This window comes from Balaenoptera musculus, chromosome 4 (genome assembly GCF_009873245.2).
Source record: "Balaenoptera musculus isolate JJ_BM4_2016_0621 chromosome 4, mBalMus1.pri.v3, whole genome shotgun sequence".
Classification (NCBI taxonomy): domain Eukaryota; kingdom Metazoa; phylum Chordata; class Mammalia; order Artiodactyla; family Balaenopteridae; genus Balaenoptera; species Balaenoptera musculus.
The window spans coordinates 77,678,450-77,701,492 of record NC_045788.1 but is presented as its reverse complement, the minus strand read 5'-3'; the positions used below and the strand labels follow the sequence as shown (position 1 = coordinate 77,701,492).

General features: G+C 35.7%; 1 protein-coding gene across 1 annotated transcript in view; it reads right to left on the bottom strand.

Annotated features, from left to right (window-relative positions):
• The window catches only part of POLQ (DNA polymerase theta), a 104,687-nt gene that overhangs the window by 68,816 nt on the left and 12,828 nt on the right, over positions 1-23,043 (bottom strand). The window contains 7 exon segments of the mRNA XM_036851791.1: positions 9,658-9,800; positions 10,126-10,330; positions 11,791-11,933; positions 16,536-16,748; positions 18,109-18,255; positions 20,410-20,557; positions 22,822-23,041. Of these exon segments, the coding sequence (XP_036707686.1) occupies positions 9,658-9,800; positions 10,126-10,330; positions 11,791-11,933; positions 16,536-16,748; positions 18,109-18,255; positions 20,410-20,557; positions 22,822-23,041 (1,219 nt within the window).

Here is a 23,043-nt window from a genome sequence, read left to right as displayed (position 1 = left end):
GGCTTAAGTTTCGGTTTGCTTACATAAGCTGCTAAGACATTAAAGCTGCCTCAGTCTAACAGCTTCCTTGTTTAAGTATTGTTAACAGTTCTTTGAAACAATACTGAAACCTTTAGCTAGACTGATCAAGAAAAAGAGAGAGAATACTCAAATTACTAAAATCAGGAATGGAAGAGGGGACACTACTGCTGCCTTATAGAAATAAAAAGAATCATAAAAAAATACTATGAACAATTGAATACCAACAAATTAGATAACCTAGATGAAATGGACAAATTCCTGGAAACATATCAACTACCAAAACTGATTCAAGAAAAAATAGAAAATCTAAATAGACCTACAACAAGAATAGAGACTGAATTAGTAATCAAAAAATGTACTCCAAAGAAATGTCTAAGCCCAAATGGCTTGACTGGTGAAATCTGTTACCAAATGTTTAAATAATTAACAGCAATCCTTCACAATTTATTCCAAAAAGAGAGAGGAACAATTCCTAATTCATTCTACTACCTCAAAACCACACAAAATCATCATGAGAATAAAGAACTACAGACCAATGTGTCTTACGAATGTAGATGCCACAATCCTCAACAAAATACCAGCAAACCAAATCTAGCAACATATAAATAGTACTATACAACATGACCAAGTGAGATTTACCCAGAAAATTCAAGATTAATATATCTGAAAATCAAATAATGTAATATCAATAGAATAATGGACAAAAATTGCATGATGATCTCAATAGATGCAGAAAAAGCACGTCACAAAATCTAACACCTTTTTGTGATTAAAAATATTCAACAATCTAGGAATAGAAGGTAAATTCCTCAACCTGATAAAGGCTATATGCAAAAAATCCACAGCTAACATCATACTTGATGGTGAAAGCCTGAACACTTTCCCTCTAAGATCAGGAACAAGATGAAGATGTCTGCTCTCACTATCTCTATTCGTATTTAACTGGAGATTCTAGACAGGTCAAGAAAAAGAAATAAGATTCATCCACAGTGGAAAGAAAGAAGCAAAACTACCTCTATTTGTAGATGATATGAACTTGTATATAGAAAATCCTAAGGAATCCACCAAAATACTATTAAAATTAATGAACAAGTTTAATAGGCTGCAGCATACAAGATCAAAATATTAAAAAATTGTTCATACATTTCAATAAACAATCTGAAAAGAAAATTAATAAAGGAATTCCATTTACAATAGCATTAAAAACAATAAAATGTTTAAGAATAAGTAACAAAAGACATATAAAACTTGTACTGTGAAAACTATAAAAATTGTTGAAAGAAATTAAAGACCTACACAAATGTGAAGACAGCCATGTACACTAACTGGAAGACTTAACATTGTTAATTGTCATCAAAATTAAAAATCTTTGTGCTTCAAAAGACATAATCGAAAACTTGAAAAGACAACCCACAGAATGCAAGAAAATATTTCCATACCATATATCTCTTAAGAGACTTGTATCCAGAATATATAAAGAACTCTTACAACTCAATAATAAAATGATAAATAACCCAGTTTAAAAATGGGCAAAGGATCTGAGTAGATATTTTTCTAAGGAAGATATTCATGTGGTCAAGAAACAGATGGAAAGGTGTTCAACATCACTACCCATTAGGGAAATACAAATTCAAGCTATAATGAGATAGCGCTTCAAGCCCATAAGGATATACTTAAAAAGACAGATAAAAACAAGCATTGGAGAGATGTGGAGAAATGTGAACCCTTGTACACTGCTTGTAGTAATGTAAAATTATGCAGCTGCTTTTTAGGACTTTGGAAGCTCCTCAAAATGTTAAAATTAGTTACCATATGATCCAGCAGTTCTACTCCTAGAGATATACCTAAGAGAATTCAAAACATATGTCCACGAAAACTTGAATATGAATGTTAACAGCAGCATTACTCATAATAGTCAAAAAGTAAAAACATATCAAATGTCCATCATTCTGATGAATGGATAAAGATGTAGTACATCTCTACAATGAAATATTATTCTGCAATATAAAGGACTTAAGAACTGATACATGATAAAACATGGATGAACCTTGAAAACATTATGCTAAGTGAAAGAAACCAGCCATGAAAGACCACATATTATATAATTCCATTTATATGAATAAGAATAGAATAGAAAGTCTATAGAAAAACAGAAAGCACACTGGTGGTTGCTCAGGGGTAGGGGAGGATGAGGAGGTTGAAGGAAAATGGGGAGTGACTGCTAATGAGTACAGGGTTTCTTTCTGGGGTGATGAAAATGTTCTGAAATTAGATGTTGATGACTGCACAACTCTGTGAACATACTAAAAATCATTGACTTGTACACTTTAAATTATATACTATGTGAATTGTATTGCAACAAAGCTATTTAAAAAACACTCAAATTCCCTATGAGAAAATTTTCAGAACACTCTTGAAAGCCCCAAAATAGACTCAAAGAAATAAAGAAACATCTCTTTTCATGAATAAGACCAAATTAAAAAGGATGTCAGTCAGTTCTCCTCCATGTTAATGTATAAATTTAACAATACCAATGAAAATACCAAGTTAATTCTAAGCGATATATGAAAAGGTAGGTAAGCAAGAATACCTATGAACACTAAAAAAGGAGAGCCATGAAACTAATCCTACTAGATAATACAATAAAAGCTTTTAATTAAAACAGAGGTAGTAGTGTACATATTGGTAAAATTGGTCTGTTGTCAGGTCAACAAATGAAATAGAAATATACCCTACAACAAATGGAAATTAGAAATGCATCTAAACACAAATGCAAATTAGTACATAAAAATTGGAGAAAAAAGTTAAATGAAAGCTGAAGAAAATTTTTCAGTCACTGTGTGTAAACAAATCTTTTTAATAAATAAAGATGCGACTACAGATAGCCATTATGAAAAAAGATAAAATTGAAGAACCATATATTAGAATAAACTCTAAATGGAACGGAGCACAAAAGAGAGGGACTATAATCATATAATTACTTGAAGAAAATGTGAGAGAATTTATAATCTCAGAGCAAGAAAAGCATTTCTCACTGATTCTAAAGTTCAAAATTCAACTACATTTTTTTAAAATGCTATACAAAACACACAATAAACAAAGTCAAAAGCCAAGTGAAAAACTAAGAGAAAAATATTTATACCACAAAGAACTACTCTCCCTAATATATATAAAAGAATTGTTAAGGGCTTTCCTGGTGGCGCAGTGGTTGAGAATCTGCCTGCCAATGCAGGGGACACGGGTTCGAGCCCTGGTCTGGGAAGATCCCACATGCCGCGGAGCAACTGGGCCCGTGAGCCACAACTACTGAGCCTGTGCGTCTGGAGCCTGTGCTCCGCAACAAGAGAGGCCGCGATAGTGAGAGGCCCACACACCGCAATGAAGAGTGGCCCCCGCTCTCCACAACTAGAGAAAGCCCTCGCACAGAAACAAAGACCCAACACAGCTAAAAATAAATTAACTAATTAATTAAAAAAAAAAAAAAGTTTTGTTAAAACTTAAGAAAAAGACCGAAAATACAATAGAAAAATGTGCAAAAGACATGGACAACTCATAGAAAATAAAATACTACCTTAAACATATAGAAAAAATGTTCAAATTTATTCATAATAAAAAGTGTAAATTAAAAGTACACTCAAAAATATAAAAACTTGACAATATAACTTTATTTATGAGGTTGTGGGAAAATAACCACTCTCATATAGCACTGGTAAAACTGGAAAATGATACAAACACTACAGAGGGCAATTTTGCAAAACCAAAATCACATATGTCTTTACACTTGACCCAGCAATCATACTTCTAGGATTCTTTCCTAAAGATACACCTCCATCAAAACTAAACTAAACAATAACATATGCCAAAGTTACTCACTGCAGCATCATTTGCCATACCAAAATATTGGGAACAACTCAAATATCCATCAGAGAACTGACTGAATAAACAATGGTATATCCACATACACAATGGGGTTATACAGATATAAAAAGAACAAAAATCTCCATGAACTGACAAAGAGTGATTTCCAAGATATATTAGATATATTGTTAAAGGGGAAAAAGAGGTACAAAGTAATGTATATAGAATACTATCCTCTGAATAAGAAAGGTACAGTGAGACTGTATCTAAGCACTTGCTAATATTTATTAGCACTTGCTAATATTTATACAATGAAAAAGAAAAGACATACACCAGAAACTAATGAAAATAGTTATCTATGAAGGTGACAGGAAACAGCATGCAGGGCATTGACATATAGCTGCCAGACTTCGCTGGGTATTCCTTTTTATATAGTTCTGACTTTTGAATCACATAAATGTTTTAAATATTCAAAAAACAAAATAGTACAGGCAAACTTAAATGTTTTATTTAAAATATAAATGTACATTAACTTGCCAGTTTTTTGAGATAGGGTTAAGGTCTTTTGAGTATGAGTCTATTGATTAGAATTTACCATGGCTTTCTTATGTAAACCATACCCACAATACATTGTCTCATAATCCAGTTTCTCTTTTGGTCAAGTGAAGTTAGACATAAAAGAAAATTGCAAAATAATCTGTGAACAGTATCCTTCTAGTTGTTTTCCAATATAGATTATAACTTTTTTTCAGAGCTTTACAAAAGTCTCACTCACATATTTTATCAGCAATTATTTTAGTAACTTGCATTAAATCTAATTTTCATAGAAGTAAACTGGCAGTCTGACTCTAGAGCCCATAATCATAACCACTGTACAATAAATGAGACTTATTTTTAAGGCCATGCCAGATAACTGGTAAGACCAGCTTTGAGATTCTCCTTAGACACATTCTCAGGCACAGAACTTTGAACACATTATCACCCACGTAGTACACATGTTCACTAGAGGGGGGGAGGGGGGAAGGCCCTGTACAGAAATTTCTCCTCTGCTCTCCTCTATATAGTGTTTTTATTGAAATACATTTCTTGATAAGCCTTCCTAATTCTTATGATAATTTCAAATTTACCCCCCACTCTCTTGCCTATCAAAACACATGCATTTGCTCTTTCCCCCTTCCCAACTTTATTGAGGTATAATTGACAAATGAAATTGTATATATTTAAGGTGTACAATATAATGATTTGACATATGTATTCACTGTGAAATGATTACCACAATCAAGTTAATTAGTACATCTATCACCTCACATAGTTACCATTGTGTGCGTGTGTGTGGTGAGATTCTCTCTGTAAGCAAATTCCAAGTATACAATACAGTATTATTAGCTATAATCACAATGCTGTACATTAAATTCCCAGAACTTATTCATCTTACACAGGCATACCTTGGGGATATTGTGGGTTCAGTTCCAAAACATTACAATAAAGCGATTATCACAATAAAGTGAGCCACACAAGTTTTTTGGTTTCCCAGTGCATATAAAAGTTATGTTTTGGTTTAACAGTGCATATAAAAGTAGTCTCTTAAGTATGCAATAGCATTATGTCTAAAAAAAGACCATGCACACACCTTAATCTAAAAATAATGCTGTTAGGGAATTCCCTGGCGGTCCAGTGGTTGGGACTCCACGCTCTCACTGCTGAGGGCCGGGGTTCGGTCCCTGGTGGGGGAACTACGATCCCACAAGCCGCAAGGTAAGATCCCTCAAGCCGCAAGGCACAGCCAAAAATAAATAAATAAAAATAAAAATTTTTAGTTAAAAAAAATAAAAATAATGCTGTTAGAAAAATGGCACCAAAAGAGTTGTTCAACGTGGGGTTACTATAAAACTTCAATTTCTAAAAAACAGATGCAGTATCTACAAAGTGCAATGAAGCAGAGCAAAGCGCAATAAAATGAGGAGGTATGCCTCTAACTGAAAGTTTGTACCCTTTGACTGACACCTCCCCATGTCCCCCATACCCCAGCCCCTGGCAACCACCATTCCCCTTTGTTTCTGAGTTCAACTTTTCCGATTCCACATTAGCGAGACCATACAAAATTTGTCTTTCTCTGTCGGCTTATTACACTTAGCACAACACCCTCCAGGTTAATCCATGTTGTCACAAATGGCAAGGTTTCCTTCTTTTTTATGGCTGAATGATGTTCCATTGTATACATGGTTATAAAATCCTATTTTAAGCTAATAACAACTTAACTTCAATGCTATACAAAAACTGTGCTTTTACTTCTCCACCCCCTCATATTTTATCAATTTACATTTTATCTTATGTATCTATTAACAAATTATTGTAATTATAGTTATTTTCAATGTTTGTCTTTAACTTTTGTATAAAAGTGATTTGCATACCACCATTACATTCAGAATTCTGAATCTGATTATAAATTTACCTTTACCAGTGAGTTTTATACATTCATATGTTTTTACACTGTTCATTAGCATCCTTTCATTTCAGCTTGAAGAACTCCTTTTAACACTTATTATAATGCACGTCCAGTGGTGATGAATTTCCTCACCTTTTGTTTGTTTGGGAAATTCTTTATCTTACCTTCATTTCTGAAGGACAGCACTACTTGGTAGAGCATTCTTAGCTGGTAGTTTTCTTCTTTAAATATTTTGAATATATCATACCATTCTCTCTGCAAAGTTTTTGCTGAGAAATCCACTAATGGCCTTTTGAGGTTTCCTTGTACATGACAAGAGTCTTTTCTCCTGTTGCTTTCAAAATTCTGATTCTTGGACTTTTGACAGTTTGATGTGTCTAGATGAAGTCATTTTGGGGTTGTACCTGTTTGGGGTCCTTTTAGCTTCATGTCCATATTTCTTGCCATATTTGGCATGTTTTTAGCCATTATTTCTTTAAATAAACTTTCTGCCATTTTCTCTCTCTCTTCTCCCTCTTGGACTTCAATAATGTATATGATGGCGTCCCATAAGTCTTGCAGGGTTTTTTCACTCTTCATTCTTTCCATCCCCCCAACCCCCACCCCACCCCCTCCTCTGGATGTATAACTTCAAATGACCTATCTTTTTTTTTTTTTTTTTTTTTAATTTATTTTTGGCTGTGTTGGGTCTTCGTTTCTGTGCGAGGGCTTTCTCTAGTTGTGGAGAGTGGGGGCCACTCTTCATCGCGGTGCGCAGGCCTCTCACTATCGCGGCCTCTCTTGTTGCGGAGCACAGGCTCCAGATGCGCAGGCTCAGTAGTTGTGGCTCATGGGCCTAGTTGCTCCGCGGCATGTGGGATCTTCCCAGACCAGGGCTCAAACCCGTGTCCCCTGCATTGGCAGGCAGATTCTCAACCACTGCGCCACCAGGGAAGCCCCAAATGACCTATCTTTGAGTTCACTGATTCCTTCTTCTGCTTGATCAAGTCTGCTTTTGAAGCTCTCTATTGAATTTTACAGATCACTCATTGTATTCTTCAGCTCTGGGATTTCTGGGTTTTAGGTGGCTTGGGGGGCTTTTTAAAAATGGTTTCTGTTTCTTTGTTGAACTTCTCATTATGTTCATGTATTGTTTTCTTTATTTTGTTGTTGCCTATCTGTGTTTTCTTGTAGTTAACTGAACTTCATTAAAAGGATTAGTCTGAATTCTTGGTCAGTCAGTTCATAGATCTCTATTTCTTTAAGTTTGGTTATTGGAGCTTTATTAGTTTCTTTGGTGGTGTCATGTTTCCCTGATTCTTCATTATTCTTGCATACTGGTGTTGGTGTCTGTGCATTTGAGGAAGCAGTCACCTCTTCCAATCCTCACATTTGCTTTGGCAGAGAAAGACCTTCACTAGTCAGGCTAGCTTGGGGTTCTAGAAAGGGCCAGCTGGTAGAGTCCATAGGAGGGCAGGCAGGGCCTCTGGTTGGGTGGGGCCACTGACTCAGCTCTGCATTCAGGCAGGACCACTGCCTGAGCTGCCTGGTCAGGTGGAACTGCTAGCTGGGGTCCATGGATAGGCATGACCATTGGCTGAGCTCTGAGGTTGGGTAGGGCTGCTGCTTGGGTTCTCCGGTCAGGCAGGAACAAACTGTACTCCCTGGCTGGTTGGTGCCATTAGCTGGATTCCATGTTCAGGTGTAGACAGAGACTGTGCTCCACAGTTGGGTGTGCCCACAGGATGAACTCTGTGTTCATGCAGGACTCCAGGCTATTTCCACAGTCAGGCTCCCTGGTCAGGTAAGACTGCAAGCAAGCTCTGCAGTTTGGTGGGGCTGCTGGCTTGGCTCTCTTTTTTTTTTTTTTTTTTAATTAAAAGGTATTTATTATGACCTTTATTAAGAGCTCATAAATCACATTCTTAATCTGGCTCTGTTACTACTTTTTCCCTCCACGAATTCTCCCAAAGTTATAAAAAATAAAAATTTATAAATATACATTGAGGATTATGCACAGGCCACTAGCCAGGGATGCCAGCTGGGCAGAACTGCTCACCCTGCTTCCTGGCCAGATGGGGACGTCATTCTGATGTCACAGTGAGTGGAATCACTTACTGGCCTCTCTGATTGGGCGAGGTGGCCAGGAGAGATGCAGAGCCACTGCCATGATCCACATACTGGGCACTGTGAGCCCCGCCCACTTTTTTGTTACTAGCTGACCCTTGGTGGTCTAGCCTTGCCAATATTCCCAGGGTTCTCCATGAGGCGAGACAGAAGTGACCTTCCCAGGGAATACTCCAGAATGCTGAGGAAACTGGATGACTACCTTGACTCTCTTCTCCCCACTAGAGAAACTGGATGCCTCAGTGTGGCACTGTGCTTGCTTGAAGGAGCGGCAACAGAGTCAAAGTGAAACCACTGCTCTTAGTGTTCTCATGTGGCCTCTCTCAGTTTTTGTGCTCTAAGAGAGTGTTTTAACCTCACCACCAGGTTCTGGGATTTTCAGAAAGGCATTCTTGACTGCGAATAGTTGTTAATCTGTATTTTTGATGAGGACTAGAGCCAGGGATCTCCTATACCACCATCTTGCTTACACCACTCCCCACATCTGCTCGTAATTGCAAAATTAAGTATTTATTTCCGGTCAGGTTCTTCCCAGAGAATATGATCTCAAACTTTATTTTACTCAATTCTTATCAAAAATCTTTGTTATAAGAAATAATATTTATAAAAGATTATCTAATATAAACAAACTTTAAAAATTCCTAATTGCATTTACTCTAAATATTTTATCAAGAATCTAAGTCCCATAGTGTCTTTTTAGGACATTTCTCTTAGGCAATAAAATGCAATGCTTCTCCTAAATTTTTTTGTTTTTTATCTTATGAATATTGAGACTAACAAAGCTTCCCTCTTTGCTACAGCTGCTAGACAGCCCAGAACCAATGTTGGGCACAACAACTGTACATGACTTAATGGTGTTCTTGTTTATGTACCAACCTTTGCTTGAGTTTTACATTATGATCTTATCTTTAATTTCCAGATATCTCATTGTCCTTTGCTGTGTTCTTACATACTATATAATACACATTTTTTAATAAATCACCTCAAATACTTTTTGAAAGAAAGTTGGAGAAAAAAGACAAGTAGGCAAGTAGATTGACAAGGTCACTAGAACATTTAGCTTATTACTTTACAACAATTCTTACTTCTTCTCTATTCCCACCAGTACTACCCTAGTCAAGGAAAGCAGACAAGATATTCCCTTAGGGTATCTTTGATGTTCAGGATTCTTATAGGTATTTTCTCCCCATTTTCACAAATATAATAATGAAGAAAACAGAACTTACCAGATAAACAATATGCAGATCATTTTCTAAAACAAAGCCCTTCATTGCTCTTTGGAGGTCAGCAAAAATATCTAAAGTATCAACTGGAGAAAGTGAAGAAGAAAGAGTTGCCGAACCAAGATGTGTTGGATGATACACACTTCCTGATTTGGGATTGGGGGTGGAGAAATAAAGGACCAAATGTTAAAAATAAAATAAAACAAATGCTGTCTTTTGGCATTCTATAATTAACATTTTAAGGCTCTGATAAATTTTACAAACAGAATCCAATGCATGGATATTTATTAGCAGGCTCTATGCTAATTGTCTGATGTTGCTGAACACAGCACTGATTTACTAAAAATGAGTTGAAAAGTCAGTTTCCTTTTATACTGCTGGAAAAGTCAATTTCCTTTTACTAAGCAGTCTTAGATACTCTAAATCACTAAAGGTGAAAAAGTGAGTAAGTTGCAATTAAGAATAATTTACCTTCTGTTCCATCACTAGCTTCAGTAATCTGGATGAATTCATTTTCTAGTAGCCACATTACACAGGCCTCAATTGCTCCAAGTTGAACAGAATCTTTATTTTTCTGAATTCCCTGCTTCCCTTCTTTCATACTTGCAGCCAAAAATGTGCAAGAAGCATAAGTTTGTATGTCCTGTGATGTACTTGCCACGCCACCAACTATTATCTGAGACAAGAGGTTTGAAATATTCTGTAACTTTTTAATAAGACACATAGGTCCTCAAAATATAAAAGAAATACTTTGTTCTCTTAAAATATTATCAGCATCTTAATGTAGAGACTCTTTATTAACTCTTCCACCATCATTCATTACAAAGGTAGATAACACCTACTGACAACATGAAAAGTTTTCCTTAAAAGTAGATATAGCATGTTCTCATAAATGAAAATAAATGAATCATTATCTATCTGAAATGTGAGAATTAACAACATAATTAAATAATATACATATATAAGTATATAACATATATAAAGGAGGTGTTGATGGTTCATGGCCATGAACCAAATCAATTCTTCTCATCCTTCCTTTTTTAAATATGTGGGCATATAAGAATGCAAGTATTGAATATTCCCCACCTAGAAGAGGGGTGAGAATTGGTGTAGAAAAAGATGAAAGTGGCATCTTATAGATATCATTTTCCTGAAACTATTCTATTACATATACTAATCTGCCCCTTGTCTTCTTTCATTTAATGTATACTGGAAACATACCAAATCATTCTAAACAGAGCTATTTCATTCTTTTTAATGAGAGCAAAGCATAGTTTTACCAAGATTTGTTTAGTTTTAATGGTATTTTAGATGTTTCCAGTTTCTTCTTATTACCAATAGAGCTATAATAAACATTCTTGTATCTTTAATTTGATGAAATTTCACAAATACACCTCTAGGTAAAATTCCTAGATGTGAATCTGCTGGATAAATGGCTTTGTGTGTTTTTTAAAAAATTCTTAGTAGGTATGGCCACGTTGCTCTCCAAAAGAGTTTCAGCACTGTATGAGCGCCTACTTTCTACAGTCTTACCTATCCTGTGCTATCAATTACTTTCTTTTTTTTGTTTCAAACAGAGCTAAAGGGGAAAAAAAGAGAATGAGTACAATACCAGTCCTCCAGCACCAGCAATGAAACCAACAGCAAGGCATGCTGGTATAGGAATAGAAACTTTTTTGGATGAATACATGAAACAGTTAAAAAGGGTTACCTTTGAGGACTCTGAGCAAAAGGTTTTATTTTTCACTTTAGATACTTCCGTATTTAGAAGTTTGCAACTTCTAATTGTATATTTGTAATTTAATTTTATTTTAATGTCAACAGGTATTATCTGGATGGAGGAACTAAGGTCCATTTTTGTCATCTTTTTTTAAAATTCAGAAAATAATAAAGAATATCTAAAAAATAACCATCTGGCATTTGTGATTTAATCCACTGTTTTGAAGTAGATTCATATGGCACTAGCTGTATTAAACTCCAGGAAATAACTATATAAAGTAGAAGAGGTTCAGACATGGGAAGGCTATAAATAATCTCATACAGAAACACAAAGCTAAGATTTTTCACATACTAAAGTTCTATCATTGTACTATAGGAACAGAAAAGCAAATGGTAATTTAGTGAACTCTCTCTTACCTCCAGAATAGCTCTTATCATGCTCGAAGTTACTTCTTCTCCTTCTTGTCTTTGCAAACAGCTGCGAACAGGTTTTAGAGATCCCTGAAGTAGAGCTATACCTTTTGATTTCTCAGAGTTTTTACAAACTAAGATACTCTCACCTATAATCAAAAAAAACTATATATTTGCAGAATCCCAACACATCTACATAAAACACCTGCTAAAGAGAATTTAAACTGGTTTACTTGTTTAAAAGGAGACAAGAGATGATAGTGGTTGTTATAATCATATAATTATCATTAATGTTTTTATTTTCTGAATTTTGGATTGAAAGGGATCAGAATATGCTACACCAAAATATGCCACTTTAGCATAAGGATTATTTTGACCTGAAGCCAATTGGGACGCAGCAAACACAGAAAGAGCTCTTTGCTTTCTCCTTATTAGCTTGGAAGCAGGACATAAATTTCTCTGTGAAGGTGTTCCCCTTCCTGTCTCACACAACAGGAGGACAATTCTTATCACTGGAGACAAAAAGTCAGTATTGAGACAGGTGTGCACAAACCTCACTAAAGAAACCTTAACTTGCATTAATCTCCAGCATATATCTACCTTCCCACAATGTACCACCCCCTAGAAGCCCAAACCCCTATTCCTGTGTCTTGTCACTTCTCTACAATTCATCACCCTTTGTTAAAAGGGTATATAAGCCCCCAGCATCTAACTGCTTCTTTAGATTTCTACTTTTCTATTAGGGACTCTGTGTATGTAAAAAATTAAATATTAAAAAAAAAAATTAAATATTAACATCAAGTCAAATATGTATGGCTTTTTTCCTGTTAATCTGTAATTTGTCAGTTTCATTTGCAGGCACTAGGCATAGAACCTAAGAGGGTAGAGGAAAAGATTTTTCCTTCCCTACAGGGTTAACTATTGTTATTGAATAATTAAGTATATAATAGTAATAGATATTTTGAAAACTATAAAGGAAAATGCAGATGCAAATTATTACTGGTTATGAAACTGCATACCAGTCCCTGTGTCCCTGTCCTTTGAAGTAAAAAGCTCCCAGGCCTCCCCTCAGTCTCAAAAGGCTGGCTCAAGAGTTAATGATTAGGAAATGCGAAGGTGTAGAAACAAAGAATAGCTGTTGGGCCAGGAAACTGGTAACAATTTAGACTATAAACCAGCCATAAAGCAGAGTCACCGAACTCTCAGTTCCCTGAAAGATATTGATAAAAGATCTAACACACGTTCCTAAGTTGTTCTATAGGAAGCAGACCCCCAGATGAAAACTGCTGACTGCAAGCATGTAGACCCCAGACCAGCTGAACCCAGAAAACTGGTGATGCTTGAAACTTCACCTTGATGCCAACCAATCCGAGAATTGTGCACAAGCTGCTCATGCACCTGGAAGCACCCTCCCTCACACTGCCTTTAAAAGCCCTTTGCCTGCACCAAGATGTTAAGATAATTTTTAAGGACGCTAGTCCACCATCTTCTCCTTCTCGGTTAGCTGGCTTTTTCTAGTAAAGTCACTTTCCTTGACTCAACACCTTGTCACTTAACTTACTGGCCTATCGTGTAGTGAGTAGCCAAACCTGAGTTCAATATCAGTTATACATGGTGATAATATAAAATCAAAAATATTAACAGATACCTAGAAATCATATTATAACACTCACTAATTTAAATGCTTTAGGCTATTGAAACAATCAAGTGAACAAAAATATGTGAAAGCACTTATTAATTAAAAACATATATAGGACTTCCCTGGTGGCACAGTGGATAAGAATCCGCCTGCCAATGCAGGGGACACGGGTTCCATCCCTGGTCCAGGAAGATCCCACATGCCATGGAGCAACTAAGCCCGTGCTCCACAACTACTGAACCTGTGCTCTAGAGCCCACGTGCCACAACTACCGAGCCAACGTGCTGCAACTACTGAAGCCCACACGCCTAGAGCCCATGCTCCACAACAAGAGAAGCTACCGCAATGAGAAGCCTGCGCACTGCAATGAAGAGTAGCCCCCACTCACCACAACTAGAGAAAGTCCGCGTGCAGCAACAAAGACCCAACGCAGCCACAAAAAAAAAATTAAATCTTAAAAAAAAAAGTCACTAAGAAAAAAATACACAAATATACAATGTATACAAACATAAACACTTATTACAACAATTAAGACTAGAGAAAACTAATTTTTTTTCAAAAATGAATCCAATAGTAAGGGAAAGGAAGTGGTAAATAAGATATTCAACAGGCAAAATGAAAGCCATTTGCATTAGAGAAAAATAAAAATAAAAGTAGCATTGTGGTGGACTATACTAACCACCCAGGCAGAGAGAAAATACAGATGATGCTTCCTTAACACTGCCAAATTGAGACAAGATAGGAAAAATATAAGGAACTATAAACTTGATAACCGTTGGTTAGTTATCCCAAATATAATTACAAAAAACATAGGTACCATGAAAACAAACAAACAAACAAAAGCCAGGTGAATAAAATATACCACCTGGCTCTTGTGATAACTATAAAACAACCCAGCTTAAAACAAAAAAACTACCTAGAAAATGGATCAACTAGCATTAGCAACAAGGTAAAAAGCCACTTTGAGCAGTGTAAAGCTCTTCCAGGCTTTGATTCTTCAACAAAATAGACAATCCTTTTTCAGGATGAGCAAGATTTATGAAAATGCCCAAAATAATGCCAGTATATATGTCCAGATCCCATTCCCACCTGCCTAGTGAGGCTGTATCCATATTATAATTGAGAAGTCAATTAGAATCAAATCATTCATAGATTTGATACAGATAGATCTGCAAACTTTTTAACTTGCAAGTCACTGTTTTGGCACAAAGCACCATCATCCTACACTGGAAGGTTCCAAGAAATCCAAAAAGAGATTAAAGAGTCATCTAAATAAAACTCCATGAACTATCCAGGAAATATTAACATCATTTATAAAATGCAAAGAAGTTACAAACATGCTACACAGTCCAAAAAGAATGACCAAGTATTTAAATCTTCATAGTTGATATGAAACCCTTTATTTGCACATTCCCCACTTAAAGAAATTCTGAGCAAGCCATATGCCATCCTAAAATGGAACATTATGCAAAGTCAAAATCTCAGAAGTTTCCAAGACCTCAGAAACAAAGTTGTTGTGGTATATTTTAGTATTGTTTGAATGTTATCTGATTTAAGGCTTGATATTAGTCCAGGGCGCCAACCTTCCTATTATTCTTCCCCATGAGAAAGATAAGCACAAGCTAAGAATGTAGCAAGGCAAATAAAACCTCCTTATCTTTACATTACCTTGAAGACCCTCTGGCCTTGAAAGAAGAGCATCTGTGTAAAATGAACTTACACTCCACTCTCCAGAGTTGAGAGTCTACTGAGAAATGAAAATTGGAGGAAGGACAGAAGGAGGCAGTTAGGAATGAGAAGGAAGTGTCTTAGCTCTTCCTCCCGCCCTTTTAAAACACATAAATGTAATCTGCATATTTCGTAGATAAAGTAAGAGACAGAAGCAGGATAAACTTCTTTGATTCCTATAGTAAGAGAAATCCAATGAGTTGGAAGGTTTGTTTAATCAACAAACTTCTTAGGGCTTAAAAGTGAGGCAGACCAGTGGCCCTTCAGGGATTACACACAGACGAATCATTTGCTACTACGGCCGAGACTAATACTTGCCCCTAATAGCCATTCTCTCATTCTTTCTTCTAATACTTGCCCCTAATAGCCATTCTCTCATTCTTTCTTTAATAAAACCCCTAAATGTTAGATGAACACAGGGCCACTCAGCTAGATTATATTCACCAGCCTCCCTGTAGTCGGGGAATATAAACATGTGACTTAGTTCTGGCCAATTGTGTGTAAGGAGAAATACTATGTGCAACTTCTGGGAAGTGCCCTTAAAGGGTAGGATGGGCCCTTTACTTCCTCATCTCTCCTTCCTGATGACTGAAATGCAGATGTGATAACAGAGACTGGAATAGCCATCTTATACCACAAGATAGAAACTATATTGCTGAACACGGAAAAACAAACTAGAAGAAAGAAAGTGTGACAGAGAATGTTCCTCTCAAAGTTCTTTAATGTTAGAAGACTCAACAATTTAGTCATACCCAGAATAATGTAGCAGGCAAGAAATAATATTTGCTGCTATCTTCATATTTAATTCAAACAAGCCTCTTCCCTATTGCTTAAGACAAAACTTTTGTTTGCATTGCTGGTAATATTATCATTACTTGCTGATACAAGATAAGAAACTGAAAAAGTGTTTTCAGAGCCAGCACCAATTTAGAAAGAGAAAGAGGGTACATGAAGTTCCTATTCCAAAAGTGTGAGAGTACTTCCCGGCTCTCAGCATCCCTATTTGAACTCTTACAGCAGGCACATAAACAGAATTAATACCCATAAAAATTAATCCCTTCACTAGCACAAAATAGTAGATGATACTGGAAATTAAAAGTCATCTTACAGCCAATGTGATGTCATCTGATTAACATAATACTGAATCATTTCACTGTATATAATACAAAAGAAAATCTTGATTCTGCATTACTAGAAAATCAATAGTTGATGATATGAAAATTTTAAGTTATACTCATATAAATATGAAGTAAATCCAAAAGGATGACATTAGTGTTTTGGATAACAAAGAAATACAGCATGATAAGAAATGGGTTGCCATTCAATTTCAGGTAGATTGACACTGTCCTTCAGCAACAGTATTACAAAATTCAAACTCACTTACCTACTGTGTCTACTCCTTTCCTGCCAGCACGACCAACCATCTGCTTGTAAGTAAGAATATCTAGAGGTCGACCACTGAAAATAGGAGTCCGAATGATTACACGACGTGCAGGTAAATTCACCCCAGATGAAAGAGTAGAAGTTGCTGCCAAGACCCGAATCTGACCTTGACGGAAGGCTCCTTCAAGGATATCCCTCTCCTCAAAAGTAAGACCTTAAAAAAAGAAATTATAATAGCATACATTTATTAACATATAATGAAAATATTGTACTTGATCACTTACAAATGGATCTGAGAATCTGTTACAAGCATGTAAAGATTTTTTTCAAGCTATTGTTATGACTGTAAACAAAGAAGTAATCACAGTCTACCAATTTAAGAGTAAATCTGCCAACCCTTGTACTGTATACTGTACTTCTATCTCATCTTCTAGACCAGGGGTTGTCAAACTTTATCTGTAAATACTTTAGGTTTTGCAGGACAGATGGTCTCTGCTGCAACTACTCAACACTACTATTGTCACATGAAAGCAGCTGCAAAACAAATGGGCAAGACTGTGTTCCAATAAAACTTTATTTACAAAAACAGCTGGATTTGACCAGCAGACTGTAGTTTGCTGACCCCTGCTCTAGACAAGAACTCCTTGAAGGTAGAGACATGCCTTATAACAGTATCCGCAGGGTCTATCCAACACCATGGTGAGACACATAAATAAATGTCTGAAGAATAAATACATGAGTAAATGAAAAACAGCATATAGAATACACAATTATGTGGCTTATTTTTTATTTTCTTTTATTTTAAAAAAATCAAAAGGATTGGGGTTCTAGTTTGTAAATAAGTTGTGGGTCCACCGGTATTCATTTTATTAGTATGCATTCTAAGTTATATACAATGAAAATATTCTTTTATGTGTTTGTGTGTGTGGGTATATATATATTTTTTAAAAATTTATTTATATATAGCATGATAAAAATTTTAAATAAATTGAAAAGGCTAAGTTCCTAATCATAGAAACTATATATTCTTAATCATATCCTCAGCACGTATCATCATGGACAGATCATACCCTGAAAGAAATTATTTAATTCGGTGACTGTCATAACCCTTGCAATTTTGACAACCTAGGTATTTGGTTTTTAAACACTTGTAGCCCTCTCAAAATATAATATAACAAATTCTAAAATTAATTTGATTTTGATATACTCGTGAGAATATTTCCAATACCCCTTGAGATAAAAGGAAACAGAGTGGCATAAAATTAGGATAGCAAGTACCACTCTAACCTAATTTTTAAGGAAACAAAGTATAGAAAGGTAATAATTTTAGAATTCACTTCCCCAATGGTACAAAAAAGCTTATATCTAGTATTTATATACCATACAGATAAGTAAACCTACATGTTTGTTTTATTCTTGTTTAACCTTAATCACACAATTTCTTAAAATGAAATCTAATAGTATTAAGTGTGGTTAACAAGAAATCAAATGCAAATCAAATATAAAAATAAGAATGAAGAAATTATAAGGATTTTTGGAGAGGGCTTCTTAAAATATATTATAAATACGGATACCTGCATGATGAAACGCTACTCCCCATGGCACAGTTTTTTGTAATACAGAGTCCAGTCCTGAAGGTAAACGTTTTAACTGATCCATCACTTCTAGGAGGCCCTTTTGTTCCAGTATCACTGGTGGAAGTTCAGATGATCTTACCAATCCTGTCACAAAAAAATCATCAACACTGTCACCTCCCCTTGGACCTCTTTAACTGCTATCTGCCTGAGTCATGACAGAGGGCAATGGTTCTGAAACTACTACATATAATAATCACCTGGACATCTTTTAAAAATACTGATGCCTGGCACTCACCTCTGGACTTTGCGATGCGATGCAACCTGGACATAACGATTTTTAAATCTCCCCAGGCAATTCTAATGTGTACCAAAGTTTAGGAAACACTATATTAGGGTGAGATCAAGCCCACAGGAGGAGATCAAAAGAAACAGCTGAAGGAAGGAGAAAATTACAGATACTACCACTCAGAGCCTAAAAATCAAAATCCTTGCTCAAAGTGTGCCCCACCCCCCAAACCAGCAGTGTCAGAATCACATAGGAGCTTAGTTCTAAATGACAATTCTTCTAGCCTTTTTGGCACCAATGTGGTAATTAATCATACATTACCCTCTGTTTTTGCCTCTATGTGTAACTTCCCCCAGAAGACTTTCTTAGATGCAAGAACTATGTTTGCTTAAAGAATTTCCTAGACTTTTGGATTTCTGAACTAGTAAACCTTTTCATAGAATGTATCTTATATTTTATATATTTTTAAGTCTTTTAGGTAAACTTTTCCTAAAATTTTGAGGATCCACAGAGGGTTGCCAAAGTTTTATTTCTCTAAGGACAATTTAAAATTTTTTTAAAGTTATCATTGATTCCTTATTTCAAAAGAAAAGTTATTTTAACATAAAAAAATTAGTAGGGATAATTTCAAAATTTAAACTTCATCTTTATGAAAAATGTGCTGCCTTGTCTTTACTCTTCTGGTGAAAAGTTCATCATAGCCCAGGCTCCAGTCTAAGCACTAGGATTTGGGAACCACTGCTATAAATCAAAATAACAGAGCCTCAAGCAAAGAAAATACTAATAATGTTTCTGGTTATTAAGGAATATAAGTTATCATGGTTCACATAAAAAATATAAGTTGGCATAATAAGAAAGTATCAATTAAGAGGGAAGTAGAAGAGATATTATAACGTTGGATCAGAGTCTACCCAATATAACTTCAGGCAAAGTTTACTTATTGGAGCTAGGCTTGAGATATCCATCACCTGTCCTCAAGATGCCACTGTCATAACAAAGTCATAAAATATCATAGTATTCTGTAACTAGAACTGGTCTGTCTTCCCTACACTTACCTTTGACCCCAAGGGACCATAAGCTAGTACTCATCCTAGAATCAGTAAAAATATATACTAATGGTTATAGCAATATACTAGATCAATACTCAGCAATAAAAAAGAAACAAATTGATAAAAGTAACAATCTGGATGAATCTTAAAAATATTATGCTGAGTGAAAGAAGCCAGGCACAAAAGACACATACACACAATATGACTTCATTTACAATATGAAATTCTTAGAAAAGGCACAACTAATCTAGAGTGACAGAAAATATATGAGTGGTTGCCTGAAGCTGGGGATAGAGGGGGGAGATTGACAGCAAAAGAGAACATTTTAGAGTGACAGAGATGTTCTACATGTTGATCACAGTGGGGGAGTTAAACAGGTGAACACATTTGTTAAAATTCATGAAGTTACACACTTCAAGTGGGTACATTTTATTCCACATAAATTCCACCTCAGTAAAGCCGATTTTAAAATATTGTGTTGGCCAAAAAGTTCATTAGGCTTTTTCCGTAAGATGTTATGAACAAACTTTTTGGCCAAACCAATACATGTGTATATATGTATATGTACATATACGTGTGTGTGTGCGTGTGTGTGTGTGTGTGTGTGTGTAAAGATATGACTGCTTTCCCCAAAAAAATGTGTATATGTGAAGTTTTTATACAATTTAGGGGCTTCGAGGTCAACCTCTCAAAGCCCATGGATCCTAGATGAAGAACCTCAGTATATACCTGTAGAAATCCAACATTCTAAAACTCTGAAGATTAGTCTGAATGTGTGTATACATTGTCTGTAAGGAGGATAAGGAGATGATTAGTCACAGAAGCATAGTTTTACAAAGGAGTATCCAGTAGGCAGGTGGTGGCAATGATGAAAGAGAGCCATGCTTTGCTAATATAATTATTAACATTACTTTCAAGCAAATGTCCTAAGTATGGAGGCTTTCACTGCCATCAGTAACTTACCCTCAGCTTGATGGTGTAGACTGTAAAACGCATGGGCAATGATATCTGCCAACTTCTCACACCATTTCTTTGATGGACAGAAAAGCAATACTGAATGGTTATCACGAATGGTCTCATAACATAAACTAACAACATGGTCCTCATCTCCCTAAAAAAGAAAGAGAAGTTGCCACTGTAGTAGTACTTTCAAAACATTTTCATATCATTTTAAAGTCATTCATTTTGCTTCAAGGGAAAGGTTTTTCTACGCAAAGGCATGATAAAAATCAGTTACACAAAGTCAGTAATAAAACAAAGAAAAAACAGAAAGAGAAAAGAAGAAAATAAACTTCCTTATGATGCAAGGTGAGTAGGAAATATCTTATATTCATTCAACTAATATTGACTGACCTCCAACCCTCAGGTAATAGGGATATAATGGTGAGTAAAAGAAAGTCAAGGTACTATCTTTAAAGGGTTTAGGTCTCACTGGGGAAACATATTAAAGTACTAAACAAACAAATGTAAAATACAATCATAATATGTACTATAAAAGAGAGTTTTATGGTGTTTTGAAGCCTCATATTTGACATAAATTTGACAGAAAGATCTGAAAGAAAGGTTTCCCTGAGAAACTGATGATTTAGCTGAGACGTGAAGAATGGGAAGCATTATCTTAATGAAAGGTAACTGGGGGACAGGGAACACATCTCAAGCAGAACAAAGAGCATTTGTAAACACCCAGTGGGGCCCAGGGAGTTCTCAAAACTGGAAGGTCAGTGTGTGTAACTGGATCAATTCATTAATCCATTCACTCATTAAGCAAATATTTACTATGTGCCATATATTGTTCTAGGCACTGGGGATGGAGAATAAAGCAGAAAAACAGCTCTGCCCTCAGAGTTCTTCTACTCCAGTAAGAAAAGATAGATAAAAACAACAAGATAAGTAAAACACGTAGTATGTTCAATTTTGAAAAGTGCAAAGGAGAAAAATAAAACAGGGAAAATAGGAGGAATGGGAGAACACAGCAATTTAAATAAGGTGGCCAAGGAAGGTCTGAGAAATTGACATTTGAGTAAAGGTCCAAAGGTGAAAGGGTAAACCCTACTGATGCCTGGGGGAGAAAGCATTCCAGATAAAGAGAACCTGAGGTGGAAGATTCTTGGCATATTATGGAATAGCAAAAAGGCTATGGAGGAAGTAAGAAGGAATATAGAAACTGAAGTCAGAGCACTAAGGGAGTGGGGCAGATCATGCAGGGGCTTGTAGGCAATTTTAAAGATGTTGGCTTTCATTCTAAATGAAACAGGGAACCATCACAAGTTTTTGAGCAGAATGTGATATTCATTTTAAATAGGTCACTAGCTCTTGATTTAAGCACAGACTGAAGGGGACAAAGTAGGAAGCAAAGAGATCAATTATGAGGCTATTTCAAAAATTCAGGTAAGAGTTGTAACATTTAAATGAGATGGAGGCATAGGCATGATAATAGAAGAAGATTAACAGGAGAGTAGATGAATGTGCTTACTTATATATTTGAGGTAACCAAGGCACAGTCAGGTGAAATTTGGGGTACAGATCGAAGCAACTAAATAAGATTCCATACCAGTCATACAGAAGCTACAAATGCATACCTATGAGGGTACTAAAACACATGAATTTAGTCCTATTCCTAGTTCTAAACTTACCCTTAACTTTTTCAGTACTCAGAGGCACTGCTCGGCATAAAAACAGATCCCTCGCTGCACAGATCATGAGTCAGTCCTTTAACCTCAGGACTGAAGAATCAGGCTTAGAAAAATACTGTGAACTAAACGTTTTCAAGTGTATTTAGGGGTGTGGGGAGGGGATATTTATCAGGCCCTTTCTAGGTGCTAGGCAATTTTTTTAAATCAAATTTCATTCTTACAATACTAAAGACAAGTATTATATCCCAGTTTATAGATGAAGACACTACATTCAGAGAAGTTATGTGATTCGACTAATATCATAGCCATATCAAGTATCCCTATGAAGTATCAGAAGTAGGTCTTTCTGACTCCAAAAAATGATTTTTCCACTCTACTATATTATACCTATATCATTAAACAAAAGGTCAAATTTCCACATTAGTGTTTAGTGTAAACAAAGCCATAAGAAAATCTTTTTCCTAGTTAAAAAGAAAAATCTACAAAATTTTATACTTACACTTATAGGAAATGATAATATTTAAATTTAAGACACAGCTACATTTCCTCTCTCACCAACACCACCAATTCTTTAATATGAAACCAATTAGCTTAACATTAGGAATCCTTCTAATGCATATATAATGCATATTCAACTACTTTGCAACCCCCTACTTTACTTAACTCAAAAACTGTTAACTTGTGAGAAAATGCAATCAAACACAAAAGTACTGGTGGTAATTATATAAAAATAATGACTTACCTTTACTTGCAGCATGGGTTGAAATTCCCTCACAGGCTTCAATGAAGAGTCATAAATAGAATTTCCAATTTTTACTGATTCCAGCAGTGGTACAGGGCGAAAGTCAGTGTGGTAGAGTTCAGCATTCAACCAGGAAGCCACAAGCTCCAAATTTGGGAGAGTAGCACTCATGCCAACAATCTGCACGGCATTAGACAGAGGACTGGCTAAATATGCCTGGCT